Genomic DNA, 20,464 nt, shown 5'->3' with positions numbered 1-20,464 from the left:
GTTCTGTAGTACCAATGTTAAACACATTATCATTTTCATAGAATGTGGTAAAAATATTAATTAGCATAAAGTAACATAAACATTTTGTAGAATATCATGTTTGTTTGTTTATGATTTGTTAGTTGAGCATGGAACATTGACCTTGACCTCTTTAAATTATGGAATATGAACCCTTGACACTTTTAAATTATGGAACATTAAACCTTAAGCTCTATAAAATATGGAACATTAAACTTTGACCATTTTAAATCCTTTGCCTCATTAAATTATGGAGCATTGACCCTTGACCTACTTGAATTATGGAATGGAGACCCTTGATCTCCCTGAACATTGTCAACCTTGTCTGTTCTTAGACCTTTAAAAACGTGGTTATCAGTAGCATGTAAATCTTTACTCAAAATTAATTGAATAGTAAATGTATGTTCCTCAAGTAAATATAATTAAATACTTTGGTTAAATTTAAACTTAACTGTATAAATTGATTTATCTGGTTAATTTTGATATGAAAATTTTATTCAATGATTAATAATCAAGACTATTGGAAGTAAATTCTCTGTTTAAATGTGTATAACCCACCTAAATCTATTTGGCCTGATTTACCAATATCAATTGAAAGAGTCTCTTCTGTTTTCTACTGGCTTGATTTTCCAATGTCAGTTGCAAGGGACCGTTCTGGTTTCTATTGGACAGATTTACCAATGTCTGTTGCTAGGGACCGTTCTGTTTTCTATTGGCCTGATTTACCAATGTCTGTTGCTAGGGACCGTTCTGGTTTCTATTGGCCTGATTTACCAATGTCTGTTGCTAGGGACCGTTCTGGTTTCTATTGGCCTGATTTACCAATGTCTGTTGCTAGGGACCGTTCTGGTTTCTATTGGCCTGATATACCAATGTCTGTTGCTAGGGACTCTTCTGGTTTCTATTGGCCTGAATTTCCAATGTCAGTTGTATGGACTGTTCTGGTTTCTATTTGCCTGATTTTCCAATGTCAATTGCTAGGGACTGTTGTGGTTTCTATTGGCCTGATATAGATATCGTTAGGTTCATATCGTTGAGATCAAACTGTGTACTCATAAATTCAAAAGTGTTTGAGAAACACTTAGATTTCATTGACTGATGGTATTTAGTGGAATAATTTTTGTATATATAATTTATAGCTATAAAACATTCTCCATCGAAGAGGAAACCAGTCTCATCACGAAGGCACACAGCATCTGAAGGGGAGGCTGATTTATCAAAACACAGAACATACACCTCCTACTCTGATGACAGTCAGCCAATAACAGGTTAGTTTACATTTGTTGAGATTTTGATTAGCCAATAGATGGTAAGTTCATTGGGAATTTGCTACGTCTCAAGGCAGTAAGTTTACATTAATTGTGATTCTGCTACGTCTCAAGGCAGTAAGTTTACATTAATTGTGATTCTGCTAAGCCAAAAGGTAGTAAGTTTACATTAACTGTGATTTTGTTAAGCTAATAGCTGGTAAGCTTACTTTCATTTGGAATTTGCTAAGTCTCAATGCTGTAAGTTTGCATCAATTGTGATTTTTATAAGCCAATATGTGGAAGTTTACATTTATTGAGATTTTGACATCACAAGCAAATAGGTGGTAAGTTTACATAAGCTGAGATTTTACTAAGCCAATTGGTGGTAAGTTTACATTAGCTGAGATTTTGCTAAGCCAATTGGTGATAAGTTTACATTAACTGAGATTTTGCTAAGCCAAATGGTGGTAAGTTTACATTAATTGAAATTTTGCTAAGTCAATCTGTGGTTAGTTTACATTAACTGAGATTTTGCTAAGCCAATATGTGGTTAGTTTACATTAATTGTGATTTTGCTAAGCCTATAGGTGGTTAGGTTACATTAACTGTGATTTTGCTGTGTGTGTCTGTTTCACATGTCTGGTCTTTGCCCCTTTGATAACATTCTTTTGATTTCCACTAAAATCTTGGTTTTCCCTTTACTGTTTACATTAACTGAGATTTAGCTAAGCCAGTAGGTGGTAAGTTTTCTTCAATTATGATTTTTCTAAGTCTATAGGTGGTAAGTTTACAATACTTTAGTTGTGATTTTTACTGGTATAACCTTACAAATGACGACCACAATGTTGATATGACCTTTTGACCTTTCTTTTCCCAGGTACAACAGGCAGACGACCAGACCTTGTTCCAGAAAATTCCACGCCACCTCCTACTTTTGCTGAGGCTTTGGCCTCAAGGTCATCACCAGGGCAACAGTCTCCAAACACTTCACAAATGTCCTACACATCACGGACATCAGATAGTGAGAACAGAAGGTAACAGCTGATGGTGTATTACATAGTGTACTAATAGTGTGCCATCTGTATGCTAATCTGAGCATTTAGGGATTTTGCATTTTGCATGCTGCAAATTTTGGAAAATAGTAAATGATATAAATGAAATCAATTTTGAGATACTGAATACCCTCCAAGACAGGTCTGACTACTGAGATATTGAACACCCTCCAAGAGAGGTCTGACTACTGAGATATTGAACACCCTCCAAGACAGGTCTGACATACTGAGATATTGAACACCCTCCAAGACAGGTCTGACTACTGAGATATTGAACACCCTCCAAGACAGGTCTGACTACTGAGATATTGAGTATCTTCCAAGACAAGTGTGATTTCTGAGTTATTGAATATCCTCCCAGACAAATATGACTACTGAGTTGTTGAATACCCCTCCCAGATAAGTCACACCACTGAGTTTTTGAATACCCTCCCAAACAACTTTGATTATCGTGTTTTACTCACTATTAATTATTATATAACATGTATATGTTTTCAAAAAGAACTGAGACTTTTAATACAATAAAGGTTATATTAATGAAGTCAAACTAACTCAGTTTGCAAAATATGATGTGACACATTCACACATTGTCCCACTTTCATTTTCAGAAGTTGGCAGCTATTCAAGAAGAATACAAACATACAAGAAAAGAAAAAAATTAAGAAAGACATTTCTGACTTAACATCCTACCAGTTAAAGACATTTCTGACTTAACATCCTACGAGTTAAAGACATTTCTGACTTAACATCCTACCAGTTAAAGACATTTCTGACTTAACATCCTACCAGTTAAATGCTAGAACACTGCACTAGCAGTTTATTCTATTTAGTGGTAGAAAATAAATATTATTAATTTTGGTCTAAAAGTTCAGGATTAACACATAAATGAAATCAATGTTTTTAAATAGTGATTTACTTGTTGTATGTGATCAAAATTTGAGTGTTCAAGCAGTGATAAATTTAACAGAAGCAGATCATAATCTAGAGGGGTAAATTCTCCTCGTTTGTGCTGACTTCTCCCTTTGTTTTTGACAGGGAGAAGTTTTTGTAATAGATTACACAGACAAAAATGTCAATATTGTTATTTTTCAAACAATTTACAGAAACTTCTCCTTGTCATTGATGTTAAGATTACTCTCAGCAGAAGCGGTTTTAAACATCCTTGTCTACTCATTCAAGTCTCATATAGATGGTGCAGTAAATCAGGAAGTCATATTGTTTTGTAGATTGGACTATTCCAGCAGTGGTAAATTCACCGTAACATATCAGGAAGTGACATCACAGATTCCAGCATCTCCAAACCTGAGTTTATCTGAGTCAACTCCAACCCACACAGACTTTACAGAGGGTACACCAAGTTACACCCCATCTACACCCAGTTGTTACAGTGAAATAGGTAGGCCAAGTTACACCTTATCTACACCCAGTACTTACAGTGAAATAGGTACGCCAAGTTACACCCCATCTTCACCCTGTTGTTACAGTGAAATAGGTACGCCAAGTTACACCTTATCTACACCCTGTTGTTGAGGTGAAATAGGTACGCCAAGTTACACCTTATCTACACCCAGTTGTTACAGTGAAATAGGTACGCCAAGTTACACCTTATCTACACCCAGTTGTTACAGTGAAATATGTACGCCAAGTTACACCTTATCTACACCCTGTTGTTAAGGTGAAATAGGTACGCCAAGTTACACCTTATCTACACCCAGTTGTTACAGTGAAATAGGTACGCCAAGTTACACCTTATCAAATCAATGTCTATCCTTCTTGTCCTGAAATATCAGGCATAGGATGTTTAACCATAACCAATTAATCAATTAATCAGTGACTGCTGATATTGAATAAGGTGGCTTATTAATCCTTGGTCAGATTTTTGTGTAGTAGTGTATTAAGAGTGTATTCACTAAAGTTCTTTAAGTCTGTTTTCAAAACACATTGCACATTTTTATATGCTGTACATGTTTTTCAATGAGTAACTTCTCATCAGCCTCATTAGAAATATATTTATAGGAAGATCTAAATCCTAACATTAATTGTATACCAGAGGAACTCAAAACAAAAACTATCGAAATAGAAAGCCAATCACTTAGAGGTTCTACCACGTGCAATGCGAAATTGAAGCCTCAATGTTTTAGGAATATTGAAATATTTATTACTGCTTGTTGTGGGACATATTTTTTTTTATCTCTGTTTTCAGATTAGAATTAAAGAGGTAGCCTATGGTAAGGGACACAAATCGTACAAATCATTGGAATGTTTATATTCACCAATTTACATCAACCTCATGTTAGCATCAAAGTAACTTGGACTGATTTCATTCTGATTCAAAGGAAAGCATAAAAGGCTTTGGTGAAATTGAATATGACACACGCATACCACTGATTTCAAGAGTTATGTCCCTTACCCTAGGTCCACCTCCTAAAGTTTGTGTCTATTTTCAGAACAAAGTTTCCAGGCAGAGTTAGACTCAGAATCTTCTCCCGTGAAATCTGTAAATAATACCCTGATCAGTAGCACAGAGACATCTTATGCTTCAGCTGTGGATGATAACGAACAAATAAATAAAGACACAACCCTGACTAACCAGGAGGGGGGCAGTGTTACAAATCAGTTAGATGAAGAAGAAATGGTGAGAACTTTAGTTGACCCTCAGCTTAAGGTTGCTTTGTTTAGATTTGATACATAGGAAAAATTGCAGCACACTTTTTCTTATGTTTTGAAAACACCTGAAAAACATGTGTTTCTCATATGTTTAGGACCACCATGAAAAACATGTGTTAAGGACTAACAAATTAATTACAGATAAATAAAAATTAAATGGTAATTATATGTTTTCATAGGATTTAATTCATGAGAAAGCTACAGTTTTCATGTAATTTAGAGAAAATAAATTTTGTTTCCATGTTATTTTATAGCCACAAAAACCTAAATTTCCATATTGGTCCTAAATATACGGTATGTTTCCATGTTTTAAAACATATGTTGCATTTTTTTCTGTGTACCTAGTGCTTCAGTATTTGATCTTAGAACCTGGTATCATTTTTAATTCAGTGATGTTGGCTATCAATTATAAATCTTGTTCTAATTACTTCTCTATTTCCTGCTATAATAATAGTAATGTTAAGGGGTAGGTAGGGTAGCAGAAAACAGACATATTATTTTTTGCCTTATTAGGAAACAAAATTTGAAAATAAATAAAGAAATCAAGATAGTTTTTTATAATTTAATTTGATTTGTAGCAGGTTTCTGATTGGTTGTTTTTGATCAGGTTATTTTGTATAACATTGCTTGGTACTGTGATGTCATCTCAGTGATTACAAATCGGTTATTAATATTTGCACGGTCATCCATTATCTTAAATTATAAAGAATGTTACTAATTTTTTAACCGGTTATACTCAATAACCTGGTTAATACTTGATTCGTGGTTTATTTCATTTGGTCAACCAAAAATGATATTTTTACTCTTAAAACGTAAAAGTATTCATTTTCACGGTGAACTTATTTTAGCCATTTTCATGGTCAGTATAAAAGCAAGAAAATAAGTAGCTGCAATATTGACTTTAACACTATATTACGTATATAACACATATCCTTTATGAAACAGTGAAAATTGATAGAGGCGAAAGTGTTGACCTAACAGAATCCGTAATTATTAGCCACTGAGATTATTGATACATTTACACCCCACTCAACACATGTTATATTGGAGTCACCTTGTCTTTCTGTCTGTCTGCCATTTCCTCCATTCCATCCATCCAAATTTCACCACAATTATCTCAGCTCCCTATGGATGCATGGATTTTAAATTTGGTATGTGGCCTTTATTTATTATTATGAAATATTGGAGAAAATATTTATCTAAAAAAATTTCAACTTCAAAAGGATGGAGTAATTCCAAATTTTAATTGTAAGCTATTTTGGGTGCTGTGAACTATCTGTACAAGTGGGGGTATACCTAGTTCGACAACTTCGTATTTTGAATTATTTTTGATAAATCTGCAAACAATAATGCTGGTGTCCATAGGTTTTTTGGATGGCTGGACAATAACTTTTGTATAAGTGGATTGATCCATTAAAGGAATGACTGTTTTATTACTTTTTTTTTATGTTTATGAAGAAAAAAACTTCATTCATGTGGTGCACACTAAATCAACGTACACCACGGACATTAAGGTTGTTTCAGATAGACCACAGCCATTAGGGTTGTTTCAGATAGACTGAAAACATGGCAGTTATTCCTTATAAATTAATTTTAGCATCAAAATTCAACAAGTAAATCATTATAAACAAGAGGCTCCCTGGAGCCTGAATCACTCACCTGGTTGAATTTTGCCTTTCAAAGGCAATAAATTTAACGAGAAGTTGTCCAACAATTTTGACTCAAGAATTCTTTGGTAGGACTTATAAGATCTTCTCAACAATTTAAAGTTTCTTTTAATCTATCATAGTTTTCAAGATATTGACTGAAAACTGTAAAAAAAAAAAAAAGAAGTCATTTCAAGGGCAATAACTCTTACAAGGAGTCATCTGACAACTTTTATCCCTGAAGACTTTTGTAGTCCTAATAATATTGATCATTTCTGCTGTTGAAAGAATTTTGCTAAACCTAACAGTTTTGGAGATATATGCGAAAAAACTACTGTCTGACCCCTATGTTCTATTTTTAGTAATGGCTGCCATGTTTTTTGACAGATCAAAAATCCCCACATCAGTTCTATGCAGGAACATTCATACCAAGTTTGGTTTTATTTGATCTAGTAGTTTCAGAGGAGAAGATTTTTGAAAGAAATAACATTAAAAATATCAAAAATCGTTAAAAAGGGACAATAACTCCAACATGGCTAAACGGATTAAAACCAAAATTTGACCACAGATAGATCTTATGATGCTGAACACTTTTTCCCATCAGAATTCAGATAAACCTAACGATTTAGGATATATATGTGAAAAACTACTGTCTGACCCCTATGTTCTATTTTTAGTAACGACGGCCATGTTTTTCGACGAATCAAAAATCCCCACCTCAGTTCTATACAGGATACTCCAAGGAACATTCTTAACAAGTTTGGTTTCAATTAGTCAGTAGTGTCAGAGGAGAAGATTTTTAAAAGAAATAACATTAAAAATAGCAAAAATCCTTGAAAAAGGGCAATAACTCCAACATTGCATAATGAATTAAAACCAAACCTTGACCAGAAATAGATCTCATCATGCTGAACACTTTTAACCGATGTCAGAATGTAGCTAAACCTAATGGTTTAGGAGATATATGTGAAAAACTACTGTCTGACCCCTATGTTCTATTTTTAGTAATGGCGGCCATGTTTTTCAATGAATCAAAATTCCCCACATCATTAAATGCAGGATACTCCAAGGTACATTCATACCACATTTGGTTGCAATTGGTGAAGTAGTTTCAGAGGAGAAGAGTTGTATAATTGTTAATGATGACCACGGCAACGGACGTCAAGTGATGGCAATAGCTCACATGGCCTTTGGCCAGGTTAGCTAAAAAGTTGATGATGTCATAGTCCCATTACAAAATTTGGTCTATGAGATGATGCAATAATTTTTTTATCCAATCAGGAAGTGTGTTACTTCTGAAATTAAGTTATTTTAAAATGAACATAGAGATGACATACCACTGAAGTAAAGGTTGGATATATAAAAGGGGTAGGGACTAATGGCTTAGAAATTAGGTGCCAGAAAGAGGCCAGAAACAAGCATTCACCTGATGCTTTGACAAAAAATTGAGAAAAAAAGGTACGGATATCTTTGAAATTACACCACCAGGGTTCGACGTTAACTTTTATATTCACTTGTCCAGTTGGGCAAGTGACATATGTGATTTACTTGCCTGAAATATTGAAAAACTTGCCCGGAACTTTGTGTCCCCTGCTTGGCCATGCTTACTCCCTCGACACTTGGGGAGAACTGATTAATTGCAAGCCAAATAAATCGAAAAGCCGTCATATTTTTTGCGGGAATAAGGGGTAAAACAAGAAGCATAGAAATTACAAGTATTCATGTGAGGAGTTTTTATTTCACATCTTTAGTTTAACAAATGGACAACAATAACTATCTTCAATAGAATTTTATTTCTCTTTTTCTCTCATATTTTCGAAGTTTTCGATACAGATTTCTTACAGTTTTCCAAAGTAAGAAATTCCATAAATAAATCGCGATGTTCAATTGGATAACGAAAATAGATGTACAATTGGACGCATCCGATTGGTCGACATTAATATCATACGATCTATTTTTGGCAAAGGGAAAATCAGAAAACTATCCAATGATAATCTATAGGTCAGCAAGGTCGGGAAGAACGGCGAACTATACAGAAGTAATTTTCGATGTTTTAGAGCTGCGATGATCAGAAATAATGTAATTTGGGCACATATTTTTTTCACTTGCCCAGTCGGGCAACTTTGATGTCGTTTTTACTTGCCCAGACCGGCGATTTACTTGCCCCGGGCAATCGGGCAACCGTTAATGTCGAACCCTGACCACAGTGAGCCCTGGGACATATGATACTTGATTTTAACTATGGAGGGACATATGATACATGATTTTAACTATGATACATATGATACCAGGTTCAGGCTGTTGTTCACAGGTACAAGAAAAATATACATATTAATCAGTTGCTATCATTAAATGATAATTTATATTTTGCATTTTTGTTTTTTTATTTGTTTTATTATTTTGTATGTGTTTTTTTTTTGTATTATTTTGTTGGTTTATTTGTTTTGTTTTTTGTTTTTGTTTTTTTGTTTGCCTTTTTTTTAATCATTATGTTAATTTCTATGTTTTGAATTGTCTACACATAAACATTATAGTGATATAATTGTCTTATCTACACATAAACATTGTGGTTATATAATTGGGTATTTCTAGCAAATAGAAGGAGTTATTTTTGAGGTAATGTTGGCATGAAATCTGAATCTGTATTTCAACTTAAACCTCTCAAATACTGTGACCTCCATTGAACCTATCACTATATCTAGTGTAGCTTCTCTATAATTTTTATTTGAGGGAGTGTGTTAGGGTGTTAAAAATTACTATGTAGGTCTGTAACACAACATCACCCTCTCCAACTTTTTATATTTTTGGGTTAAATTTGTATGAACGTTATGAAGTTCAGACAGACAGACAAATTGACATGTTTATTATCTCAGAGGTATTAATCTGTGTTTGTTGTCCCATCAGTATATATCAAACAATGTATGACAGATATTCTCTGGTTCATTTTATGATGTTAAGCATCTTATTGTTGATGAGACCCAGGTGATTCAGGCTTTTTTGACAATTTTATTTGAAGATAAATTTCCTCTTTAATAAAATTATGAATGCAGTTCATATAATATTCAGACACTGCCTATAGTTAAGTGATTTATGGTGTAAAAAAACCCATGGATCTGATGATCAATTTTATTGCAAAAGTGCAACACCCAAATGAAAAAACTAAGACTGGTTATATGATCTATAACATTTTCTGAACAAGAAATGAATTCAGTGGGTATTTGACTCCTGATGATATGTTTGTTTTTGCTTTTTCATTGGGACATAGGGAAGTCCAAAATATAATTTGATTTCAAAAGCATTTGAATGTACCAAATTCTTTGATATGCCCATTCTTACTCTGTAATTGTATTATGATCTAATTTTGGACATGATTAACTAGAACATAGGGAAGTCCAAATCAAACGCCATTTGTAATTAATGAAAATTCACTCTTATCTAAAATTCATTTTTCCATTTTGAAGTTCTCTGACCCCATTCATTCAGTGTCAGAAACTTCTGCTGTATCAACCATCAATAAGGTGTTCAGGATTTACAACCATCACAAAGCATTTTTTTCCCAAACTGTTCAGGATTCAACATTTATAATCATATCAAAGCATTTTATTAGTTTTCATTATTTTATGAAATGTGTACATTGTACTTGGGCATGTATTCGTATAGAAATACTGCATGCTGCTAACTTAATTTTCTATTTTAACTTAATTTGCAGACGTAGCCAAGGTAACCATGGTAACACGAAGCTTTGTTTTGGTTGTGGGATACAATCAGCTGTTTATTATTATCATGCTTCTGCTTCTAAAGTATATTTCATCAATATAGTACACCAATCTATAGTGAAAATATTTGTTGCCAAACCGAAGGAATTAAGGCTATTTATATGGCTTACTTTTCTTATTTGACTAGATACTGGGTTATTTCATTCCCACAGCTGGTTGTACTTCTATTTATTGCTAGAGATTTTAATGTAGTTTGTTAACTAACCCCATTATATATGTTGTTAATTGGCTAGCCTGTCTGTCTTATCAAAGATAGCCATATTAGGTGTTGTCAGTAAAGTTGTATTTATAGAAAGAGACATACTGTGGTGAATGATCACCAACATAGTGATACAACACTCTATGAGTGGTATACAAAAACATTATTGTTTTTTCAGATTTGATACAAATTCTTTTTGAAAGTTATTGGGCATTCAAAATATAGAAACAAATTGGGAATACCTCTTCCCATAAAGAAAATTGTAGGTTACCGCTCAGTGAGTGGTAAAACAGTATGTCAGTGATCAGTCATGGTATGTCTCTTTCTGTACTGTAAATACAATTTCCCTTTTGAGTTAAATGATATAAATTGAAATAAACAAAATTTGACAACACATATTGATCATTAAAGTTCAAGTCACAACTAATTTAATCTTGTTTATATACAGGCTTTATAAGTGTAGTTATCATAACAAATTGCTTACATGTTTAGTGTAGAGAAGTAGCAATACTGTTAGCCCTAAAGGGGAATTCCTTGTATAAAACGAGGGGTAATCCATGGACAAATAAGGGGAAATCCTTAGCAAAATGAGGGGTAATTAAAGGACAAATAAGGGAAAATCCCTAGATAAAATGAGAGGAAATATCTAGACAAAACTAGTGGAAATCCACAGACAAAGGAAGGGAAATCCTTAAACAAAAAGAGTGACAATCTATAGAAAGAATGAGGGGAAATCCTTAGACAAAACAATGGGTAATCCATGGACAAACAAGGCGAAATCCTTAGACTAAACAATAGGTAATCTATGGACAAACAAGGCAAAATCCTTAGACAAAACAATGGGTAATTCATGGACAAACAAGGCGAAATCCTTAGACTAAACAATGGGTAATCCATGGACAAACAAGGCAAAATCCTTAGACAAAACAATGGGTAATTCATGGACAAACAAGGTGAAATCCTTAGACTAAACAAGGAGTTATTTATGGACAAACAAGGGGTTAACCATGGTCAAAATTAGGGAAAATCAATGGAGAAATAAGGGATTTTCCTTAGACAAAACAAAAGGGAAACCATGGGCAATTTGTGGATAATCCTTTGACAAAATGAGGAGTAATCCCTGTACAAATAAGGGGAAATCCCTGGACAAAACGAGGGGAATCTGTGGACAAAACTAGGTGAAATTTTTGGACAAAAACAAGGGGAAGTCTTAAGATAAAACAATGCAGACAGACAATAAATTGTGCAAAATAACTTATAATAAACAGAAAACAAACTGCTGTAACTTAAAAAGTAACCAAAATTTACTGCTGTGTGTAAGCAAAATTTTAAGTGCTTGTAAAATTCAAATTGTTAATATTTTTAAAAGGTGCTGGAAAGGGATGAATTATGATGGCTGTAGATAGCGGTGATTTTTAGAGTTTTTCCATTGTTTATTACCTCGTTGTTCTAAATGGATACACTTTGCTTAGACTATAGCCGTGATACTGAAGAGGTCAAACTTTCATTACTGCTGATACTACAGCAAAAGTTGTCGATGGGAACCCATGTTAAAATGACGAATAATGTTTATCTAAAAATATCAGACTTAGTAGAACTATTTTTTTTTTTGGGGGGGGGGTAAAATCACTGAAACAATAGTTTTGTCATGATAAACGTTTCTTATGTGCTTAAAACTATTAACTGTCTAACACTTGTTAGTTACTAATGCAGCATGCTGTAATCTCTATAAGAAGTAACATGAGTCTCTATTGCAAATCTGAGATTTGTATTTTGATGACAGTTTTTGAGTTATAAGGGTCAAAGGCCAAAGCAACCACACCCCAAAATATCAACTTTTAAATTTTTTGTCAGATTTGGATAATTTTGAATTAATTTTCAAGTCTTGTGCTATATTGTGTCCAATCCAGTTGTGTCCAAAATTAAAGTATAAGTCCCCTTGCTTATAAGTGTGTTAAAAACTAATATTGTGTTTTCTTGTGCCCCAACTGTGCAGGGTTTGACCATTTTGGTTGAATCATGCTATGCTCCAGAAAGCTTTTATTTGCTAAAGTGTAGGTAATCAGGGAATGAAAAAAATAAGAATTTTTATATGAGTATGGGAAATCCTAGATTTTTATATGCATGTATGCCATGAGAGATTAGCTGCAATCATCTGCCATAGACTATTTCCAGAAGTGTATTTCTATTTCAGTGCAATCATTAATATGATCATAGAAGAAATCATCTGTCTTAATGAAAAAACACTCTTAGAATGGAAAAGTTAAATCTACTTAGATATATGATTTTTTTTTATTTTAGAGGAAGGGAGTTGTTATATCAATTTATGTGGAGAACTATTATTTGAATGACTTTTAGGTTTGACATACCGTGTGGTTAGATCGTACATGTGTTATGTGGTTAGAACGGATATCTGTAGCATAGTTAGGTCTGTACTTTTGGTATGTTATATCAGCTGGACATATTTATGACAGGCACATTAAGTTGGAAATCTTTATGAGGCTTAGAATTTGGGTAAAGTGTGAGGCTGTGCCAAGAGTTTTTTTTTCTAATTGGTGCCAAATGAGTATATTGCTTTTATTTCTAGTCAATATATTATTAGCTCTCCTTGACAAAGGCCATGTGAGCTATTGCCATCTATTGGCGCCCGTTGTTGTCATTAACAATTATACAAAACTCTTCTCCTTAACTAATTAGAACCAATCTTAGTATGAATGTTCCTTTGGGTATCCTGCATAGAACTGATATGGGCATTAACATGGCTGCTGTTAATATAAAAAGAACATGGGGGTCACACAGTAGTTTTTTTGCATATATCTCCAAAACCGTTAGGTTTAGCTAAATTCTGACAGAAAAATGTGTTCAGTGTGATGAGATCTGTGTCTGGTTAAATTTTGGTTTTAATCTGTTAAGCCATGTTGGAGTTATTGCCCTTTTTCAACAATTTTTGCTATTTTTAATGTTATTTCTGTCAAAAATCTTCTCTGACACTACTTGACAAATTGAGACCAAACTTGTTATGAATGTTCCTTGGGGTATCCTGCATAGAACTGATGTGGGGATTTTTGATCTGTCAAAAACATAGCCATCGTTACTAAAAATAGAACATAATGGTCAGACAGTAGTTATTAGCATATACCTCCAAAAGTGTTAGATTTAGCCAAATTCTTTCAATAGCTGAAATGATCCTTATTATTAGGAATACAAAAGTCTTCAGGGATAAAAGTTGTCAGATGACTCCTTGTAAGAGTTATTGTCCTTGAAAGGGGAAAAATGGCCTTTTTTTAACTGTTTTGAGTCAATATCTTGAAAACTATGATAAATTAAAAGAAACTTTATGTTCTCCCTCACTACGTTCGTCCGAACATAAATCATTTCCATTTTATAAGGGCAAGTAAAAAGACTAATATAGGAGGAGAAGCACACCAAAGCAATTTATTTAAAAAGAAAGGTTTGTCAGTGGCGACCATCATCCTGTCATGTCATAGTAGTCTAGAAAATATAAATTGTATGAACATCATTAGAATTGATTCATACAAATTAACTTACAAAACATAACATTATTAAATAAACTTGTCGGACTGGTTTGGTGTGAACTCGATAACTTTAAATGATACAAACAAACCTTAAATACCCAAACTGTAACCGAATTACTCATAATACTCCGCCCGCATACCCAATAAAACAAAAGGAAGTATAATTCAATTGTTGAAATGATCCTTATGATTAGCCCTACCAAAGACTACTTGAGTCAAATTGTTGGACAACTTCTTAAATTTATTGCCTTTGAAAGGCAAAATTCAACTAGGTGGGTAATTCAGGCTACTGGGAGCATCTTGTTTTTCTACAGTTTCCAGTCAATATCTTGAAAACTATGATAGATTAAAAGAAACTTGTTGAAAAGATCTTGTAAGTCCTATCAAAGACTTTTTGAGTCAAAATTGTTGAACAACCTCTTCATCTGTGGCAACATCCCTTCGGCTCCTGCGTATGGAGTGTTCATATCACAACTCATACGTTATGCCAGAGCTTGCCGAAACTACGCAGACTTTTTGTATCGCGCTAGAACTCTAACAAATAGGCTTCTGGAACAGGGTTATGTTGCTACAAGATTGAAGTCATCACTACAGAAGTTTTATCGTCGTCATCATGAACTCGTGGATCGTTATGGTGTATCCATCAGCACCATGAAAACTGATTTATTCAATGGGTCATAGTTTTCCTTTCCTCGTTTGTCTACCCCAGACTTGACTTTTTATGAGCAACTCGGCGGGTGTTCCTAGAAAAGCAGAGGACGCTTACCCTACCGGTGCACCTGGTCCATGCTCCCAGTTTTTAGTGGAGTCCGAGTTGCTCATTTACTTTTGTTACTTTGTATGTATGATTTTAGTTACTTTATGTTCTTTGTTGTGTATGTCTGTTTTCCATGTCTGGTCTTTGTCCCTGGATTACATTCTTTTGATTACCGCTATAACCTTGGTTCCCTTGATTACCCTTGTTAAATATTTTGTGTTTGAAAGACAAATTGAACCAGGTGAGCGATTCAGGCTCCTGGGAGCCTCTTATTATTGTCTTCATACTTATCACTTTTTGAACAAGTTTAATTTTTATACCACATGTTAAATACATTTCTTCCCCAATAGTGATGGTGAGAATACAATAAACAAGCAGGATGATATCATCAATAAATATACTGCCAAGCACTTAGGTTCCTCAAATAGAACGATTGCAGTACTAAAAAACTTTTTTATTATTGCGCATTGATATTAATCCACTGAATAACTTGTTTAGATTTTACTAGAAAAATTCAGAGGATAGCTTTTGTCTAGTGGATAAATCTTTGAACTACCATGGAATTGGTCTGACATCTCTGTCCATCATATCAGACTTTACTTCTTTTCGCATGTTTTTATTATGGTAGTTGTTGTTCTAACCCTGGTCTATATGTTTGTGTATGTTTGTGTATGGACTTTGTGTGAATGTGATTTCATAAAGTATAAAAAGTGTAAAAAAAGACAGTTATTTTTTAACAATGTTCTAATGTTTTCCATTCAAACCATTCTGAAGCTGTTATTAAAGATTTAGTCCTAGGGTAAGGGACATAGCTGTTGAAATCTGTGATATGTTTGTATCATATTCAATTTCACCAAAGCCTTTCAAGCTTACATTTGAAACAGAATGAAATCAGTCCAAGTTACTTTGATGCTTACATGATATTGATGTAAATCGCTGAATACAAATGTTATTAGGAAAACTTACTTAAGGATGTCTGAGATTTCATGGTCTTTCTAGGGTTGTCTTATTCTTTTTTTTTACTTTAAAAAATTATTTTGTGAATAATAAGCCAATTTAGAATGCCCTGCTCTCCAAAATTCCTTTGACATCACAAGTTTTAACTCATCCATGGCTAAAATAAGAGTATCCTTAAGAAACAATTGTTTTATAAAATCTTATCATTCTAGTTCATTTGTCATTATCTGGAGGGGTTATCTCCCTTTCAACTTTCTAGTTATTGTTTGTCATTATTCGGGGGGTATCTCACTTTCAAGTTACTATTTGTCATGGCATCACGCTTTCGACATTCTAGATACTATTTGTCATTTTCCTGAGGGGTTATTTCGCTTTCGACATATTAGTTAATATTTGTAATTTTCCAGAGGGATTATCTCACTTTCGACGTCTTAGTTTTTATTTGTAATTTTCCAGAGGGATTATCTCGCGACGTCTTAGTTTTTATTTGTAATTTTCCAGAGGGATTATCTCGCTTTCAACGTCTTAGTTATTATTTGTAATTTTCCAGAGAGATTTTCACGCCTTTAAAATCCTACGGTAGTTATTATCTGGATGGGTTATCACGCTGTAGATATCTTAGTTATTATTTGTAATTTTCCAAAGGGATTATCTCACTTTCGACGTCGTATTTATTATTTGTAATTTTCCAGAGGGATTATCTCGCTTTCAATGTCTCAGTTATTATTTGTAATTTTCCAGAAGGATTATTACGCTTTTGACATCCTATGGTAGTTATTATCTGGAGGGGTTGTCTCCCTTCCGACATCCTAGATATTATTTGTTATTATCTGGAGGGGTTGTCTCCCTTCCGACATCCTAGATATAATTTGTTATTATCTGGAGGGGTTGTCTCCCTTCCGACATCCTAGATATTATTTGTTATTATCTGGAGATGTCCTAGCTATTACTTATCATTATTCAGATGGGTTATCTTCTAGTTATCTGGATAGAGATATCTCGATCGGATGTTCATTATAATTATTTCATCATCCTTTTGAGGGTTTATCTCGCTTCCAAGCTTATGCAGGAAAATATGTGATAATTTTAGATATTTTTCAATGGAAAAAATAAAAATTGAATCAATTGAGTCACAGGTGACCACTTAAGGCTCCATGCAGTGTTTTATTTGGTATGTGTTGTCTATTTTACTTTAACATTTTTTCCTCATGCTTAGAAATTATTTGTGCCTATGAATGTGATGAAATAGCAGATATTTCAAATTTACTTTTGTGATCAGAATGTTAATTATTAGTCTGTGTGAATGAAGAGGTACTTAATGATAGTTTAATATTTGTTTTTTTTGCTGGTATACTTCATTTTATCAATAATAATTTTTTTTTTTTTTATTTTAGACACATTTGTAGCTGAGTACAGACATATTGACAGGAACCTCTGGTGATGCAATAGTATTTTATGTGACCTTTGACCTTCTTTAGTTTTTGGACTGGATTACAGACTCATGTTTCAATGTTTGTGTGTCTGATGAGATGTAGCAATACATTTATTTCTTTCATGGATCATGGATCTTAATTTCAATGTTTTTCTTCCTATAAAAGTTATTAATTATCATAATAGAAATTTGTCATCCCTCATCATGGTATGACATCATATTACCTTCCTAATTGCATTATAGAATTTTTGTGGTATGACGTCTTATTATCTCCAATATCACATTATAGAAATTTCGTAGTATGGTGTCATAAAATCTTCACGTTTTAGGTACTTTTTGGTATACTGTCAGAGTAAAATATATATATTTATAGAATTATGCCATACTATCAATTATGATAGAAACTTTTTAGGATGACATGATATTTTATCTGAATGTTTACAAAAAAGAAACTTGTAGGATGTTTCTCCCCCATCTGCCAGTACAGGAATATCTCCCATCTGCCATTATAGGAAATTTGTAGGATATTAGGCACTGACTGTTTTTTTATTAACGATGCAGATTTTTAAATACAAATTTTAACTCTAGCTGCTGCTGGAAATTTTTTTAACTTGGAATAAAATTCCAACCCCAACCCCCCTGGAGAAGTAAATTGTTTGTGCCTTAGTCACATACTAATAGATTTGTCCAATCTATGGAACTTCATCTCTGTAATCATTACGGCCAATTATTAAGGGAGTTTTAAGATATGCTGCAGTACCGTTTATACTTGGTTTATTTAGGATAAAATTTTGTTTTTTTAGGGACATTGATTTGGACATTTTTTTAAAAATTATGTTAAGTAAATATTCTTCAGCAAAACAATCAGTAAAATTCTATATGGTTACAGTATATTTTAAACATGCAAACAATTCCCATTTCCTTTGATCTGAACTACAACATTCCCCTTTGGTATTGAGTTAGATGAGGGGAGGGGTCTGGGCCCAGGACCTCACTCCGTTTGGTATTGAGTTGGATGAGGCCATGTAAGCTATTGCCATCACTTGATGTCCATCGTCATCCACTGACGTTGGTAACAATTTTCCAATATTCTTCTCTGGAACAACTGGGCCAGTTTGACTTGGTATGAATATCCTTTAATATATTCTACATAGAACTGATGTGGGGATTTTGGGTTATTTGATAAACATGGCTGCTGTTAATAAAAATAGAACATGGGGGTCAGAAGTTTTATGCATATACAGTCTATATCTCCAAAACCATTCAGTTAAGCAAAAAGCTGACATAGAGTAAATGTGTTTAGCATGATGAGATCTACTAAGTGTTGTAATTTGGTATTAATCTGTTAAGCCATGTTGGAGTCATTGCCTTTTTCAGCGTTTTTCCTTATATATAAAGATATCTTCTCCTCTGACGCTACCAGACAACTTAGAACCAAACTGTATGAATGTTCCTTTGGGTGTTCTGTATAGAAGTGATGTGGGGATTTGTGATCCATCGAAAAACATGGCCACAGTTACTAGAAAAGAACATAGGGGTCGGACAGAAGTTATCCAAACTGTTAGGTTTAGCCAAATTCTAGCGTAAATTGTTCAAAATGAAGAACTCCATCTGTGGTCAAACTAGTAAATCCGTTGAGCTATTTTGGAGTTATTGCCCTTCTTTGACATTTTTTGCTATTTTTTAAAAAAGAATTTCTCAGAAACTACTAGACAGACTTTAATGAATATTGATATGATTCTTCATTATGTATTAGTGTTAGGAAGTTTTAATCAAGAAAAACATGGTTGCTTTTTTTCAAAAATAGAATGTTGCTTATCAGACCAGGTGAGTGATTCAGGCTCTTTATAGCCTCTAGATTATAGATATCTGTAATCCACTGATAAGGGGGGGTGAATGGGGGAGGGGTCTGGACCAAGGAACTCGCTCCACTGTGTATTAGTTATAGATATCCACTGATGAAAGGTTGCCATATTTTAAATGTTTTATCATGATTGTATTTATTTATCACTCTCATACACATATATTCATGTATGATATTGGTTATTATTAGTCACATGATAATCATGTGACCTGTTGTAAGATTTATCAACATTATCTTTTTGTAAATTAAACACACTGTAAAATTAAACTATTTTTCTTAAACAACATTTACTGTTATTTAAAAGTTGACAGTAGTGGTAGGCGCTGGCTTGGTTCCCGAGTAAGTCATACCTAAGACTTTAAAATTACTAGGGACTGTCGAACCCATGGCAAACTGGAAACAGAGTAACAACTAGTTAGCTCGCAGTCAGAATAATAGGTGTCATGCTTGCCTGCAGGCTGTTACAAATGTGTTAGCAGGGTCTTTTCCTATGATCAAAACAAATGACTTTTAAGTTAAATTGAGTCGAACAAAAAGGAACAAAGGAGGAGCATTAGACACCCTTAAGTCGTCCAACGGAATCAGTAAAGTATATCTTAGACTTGTCACACTAACTTTCAAGGTGCAAAATTCATTACCAAAAATGATATAAATTATATACAACATTGGATATAACACTGGTAAAACATTTGTTATAACTCTGGTACAACATTGGTTATTACACTGGTACAACATTGGTTAGTACACTGGTACAACATTGGTTTTAACGCTTGCACAACATTGGTTATTACACTGGTACCACATTGTTTATAACCCTGGTACAAAATTGGTTATTACACTGGTACAATGCTGGTACAACATTGGTTATAACTCGGGTGCAACATTGGTTATGACGCTGGTACAACATTGGTTATTACTCTGGTACAACATTGGTTATAACACTGATACAACATTGGTTAAGCTCAGGTACAACATTGGTTATTACACTGGTACAACATTGGTTATAACGCTGGTACAACATTGGTTATAACACTGTACAACATTGGTTATTACACTGGTACAACATTGGTTTTAACGCTTGCACAACATTGTTTATTACACTGGTACCACATTATTTATAATGCTGGTACAACAGTGGTTATTACACTGGTACAACGCTGGTAAAACATTGGTTATAACTCGGGTACAACATTGGTTATTACACTGGTACAACATTGGTTATAACGCTGGTACGACATTGGTTATTACACTGGTTATAGCTCAGGTACAATATTGGTTATTACACTGGTACAACATTGGTTATAACGCTG

General features: G+C 33.7%; 1 protein-coding gene across 12 annotated transcripts in view; it reads left to right on the top strand.

Annotated features, from left to right (window-relative positions):
• Positions 1-19,440, top strand: part of LOC148596443 (phosphatidylinositol 4-phosphate 5-kinase type-1 alpha-like) — a 52,996-nt gene extending 33,556 nt beyond the window's left edge. For 6 of the 12 annotated variants that reach the window (XM_088564414.1, XM_088564411.1, XM_088564416.1 and 3 more), the window contains 6 exons: positions 1,158-1,286; positions 2,146-2,302; positions 3,547-3,716; positions 4,768-4,955; positions 9,226-9,249; positions 17,253-19,440. In XM_088564414.1, the coding sequence (XP_088420540.1) occupies positions 1,158-1,286; positions 2,146-2,302; positions 3,547-3,716; positions 4,768-4,955; positions 9,226-9,249; positions 17,253-17,264 (680 nt within the window). In that variant the 3' untranslated portion in view covers positions 17,265-19,440. Of the gene's footprint in view, positions 1-1,157; positions 1,287-2,145; positions 2,303-3,546; positions 3,717-4,767; positions 4,956-9,225; positions 9,250-10,342; positions 10,363-17,252 lie in introns of all 12 variants that reach the window. The other 6 variants (XM_088564419.1, XM_088564418.1, XM_088564413.1 and 3 more) reach the window with 2 other exon arrangements.
• The last annotated feature ends 1,024 nt before the right edge of the window (positions 19,441-20,464 follow it).

This window comes from Perna viridis, chromosome 15, assembly GCF_037379345.1.
Source record: "Perna viridis isolate PV_CMFRI_1.1 ecotype Kerala chromosome 15, ASM3737934v1, whole genome shotgun sequence".
Lineage (NCBI taxonomy): Eukaryota > Metazoa > Mollusca > Bivalvia > Mytilida > Mytilidae > Perna > Perna viridis.
Note: the sequence above shows the minus strand (reverse complement) of the source record. Positions and strands in the feature narration are given on the sequence as shown.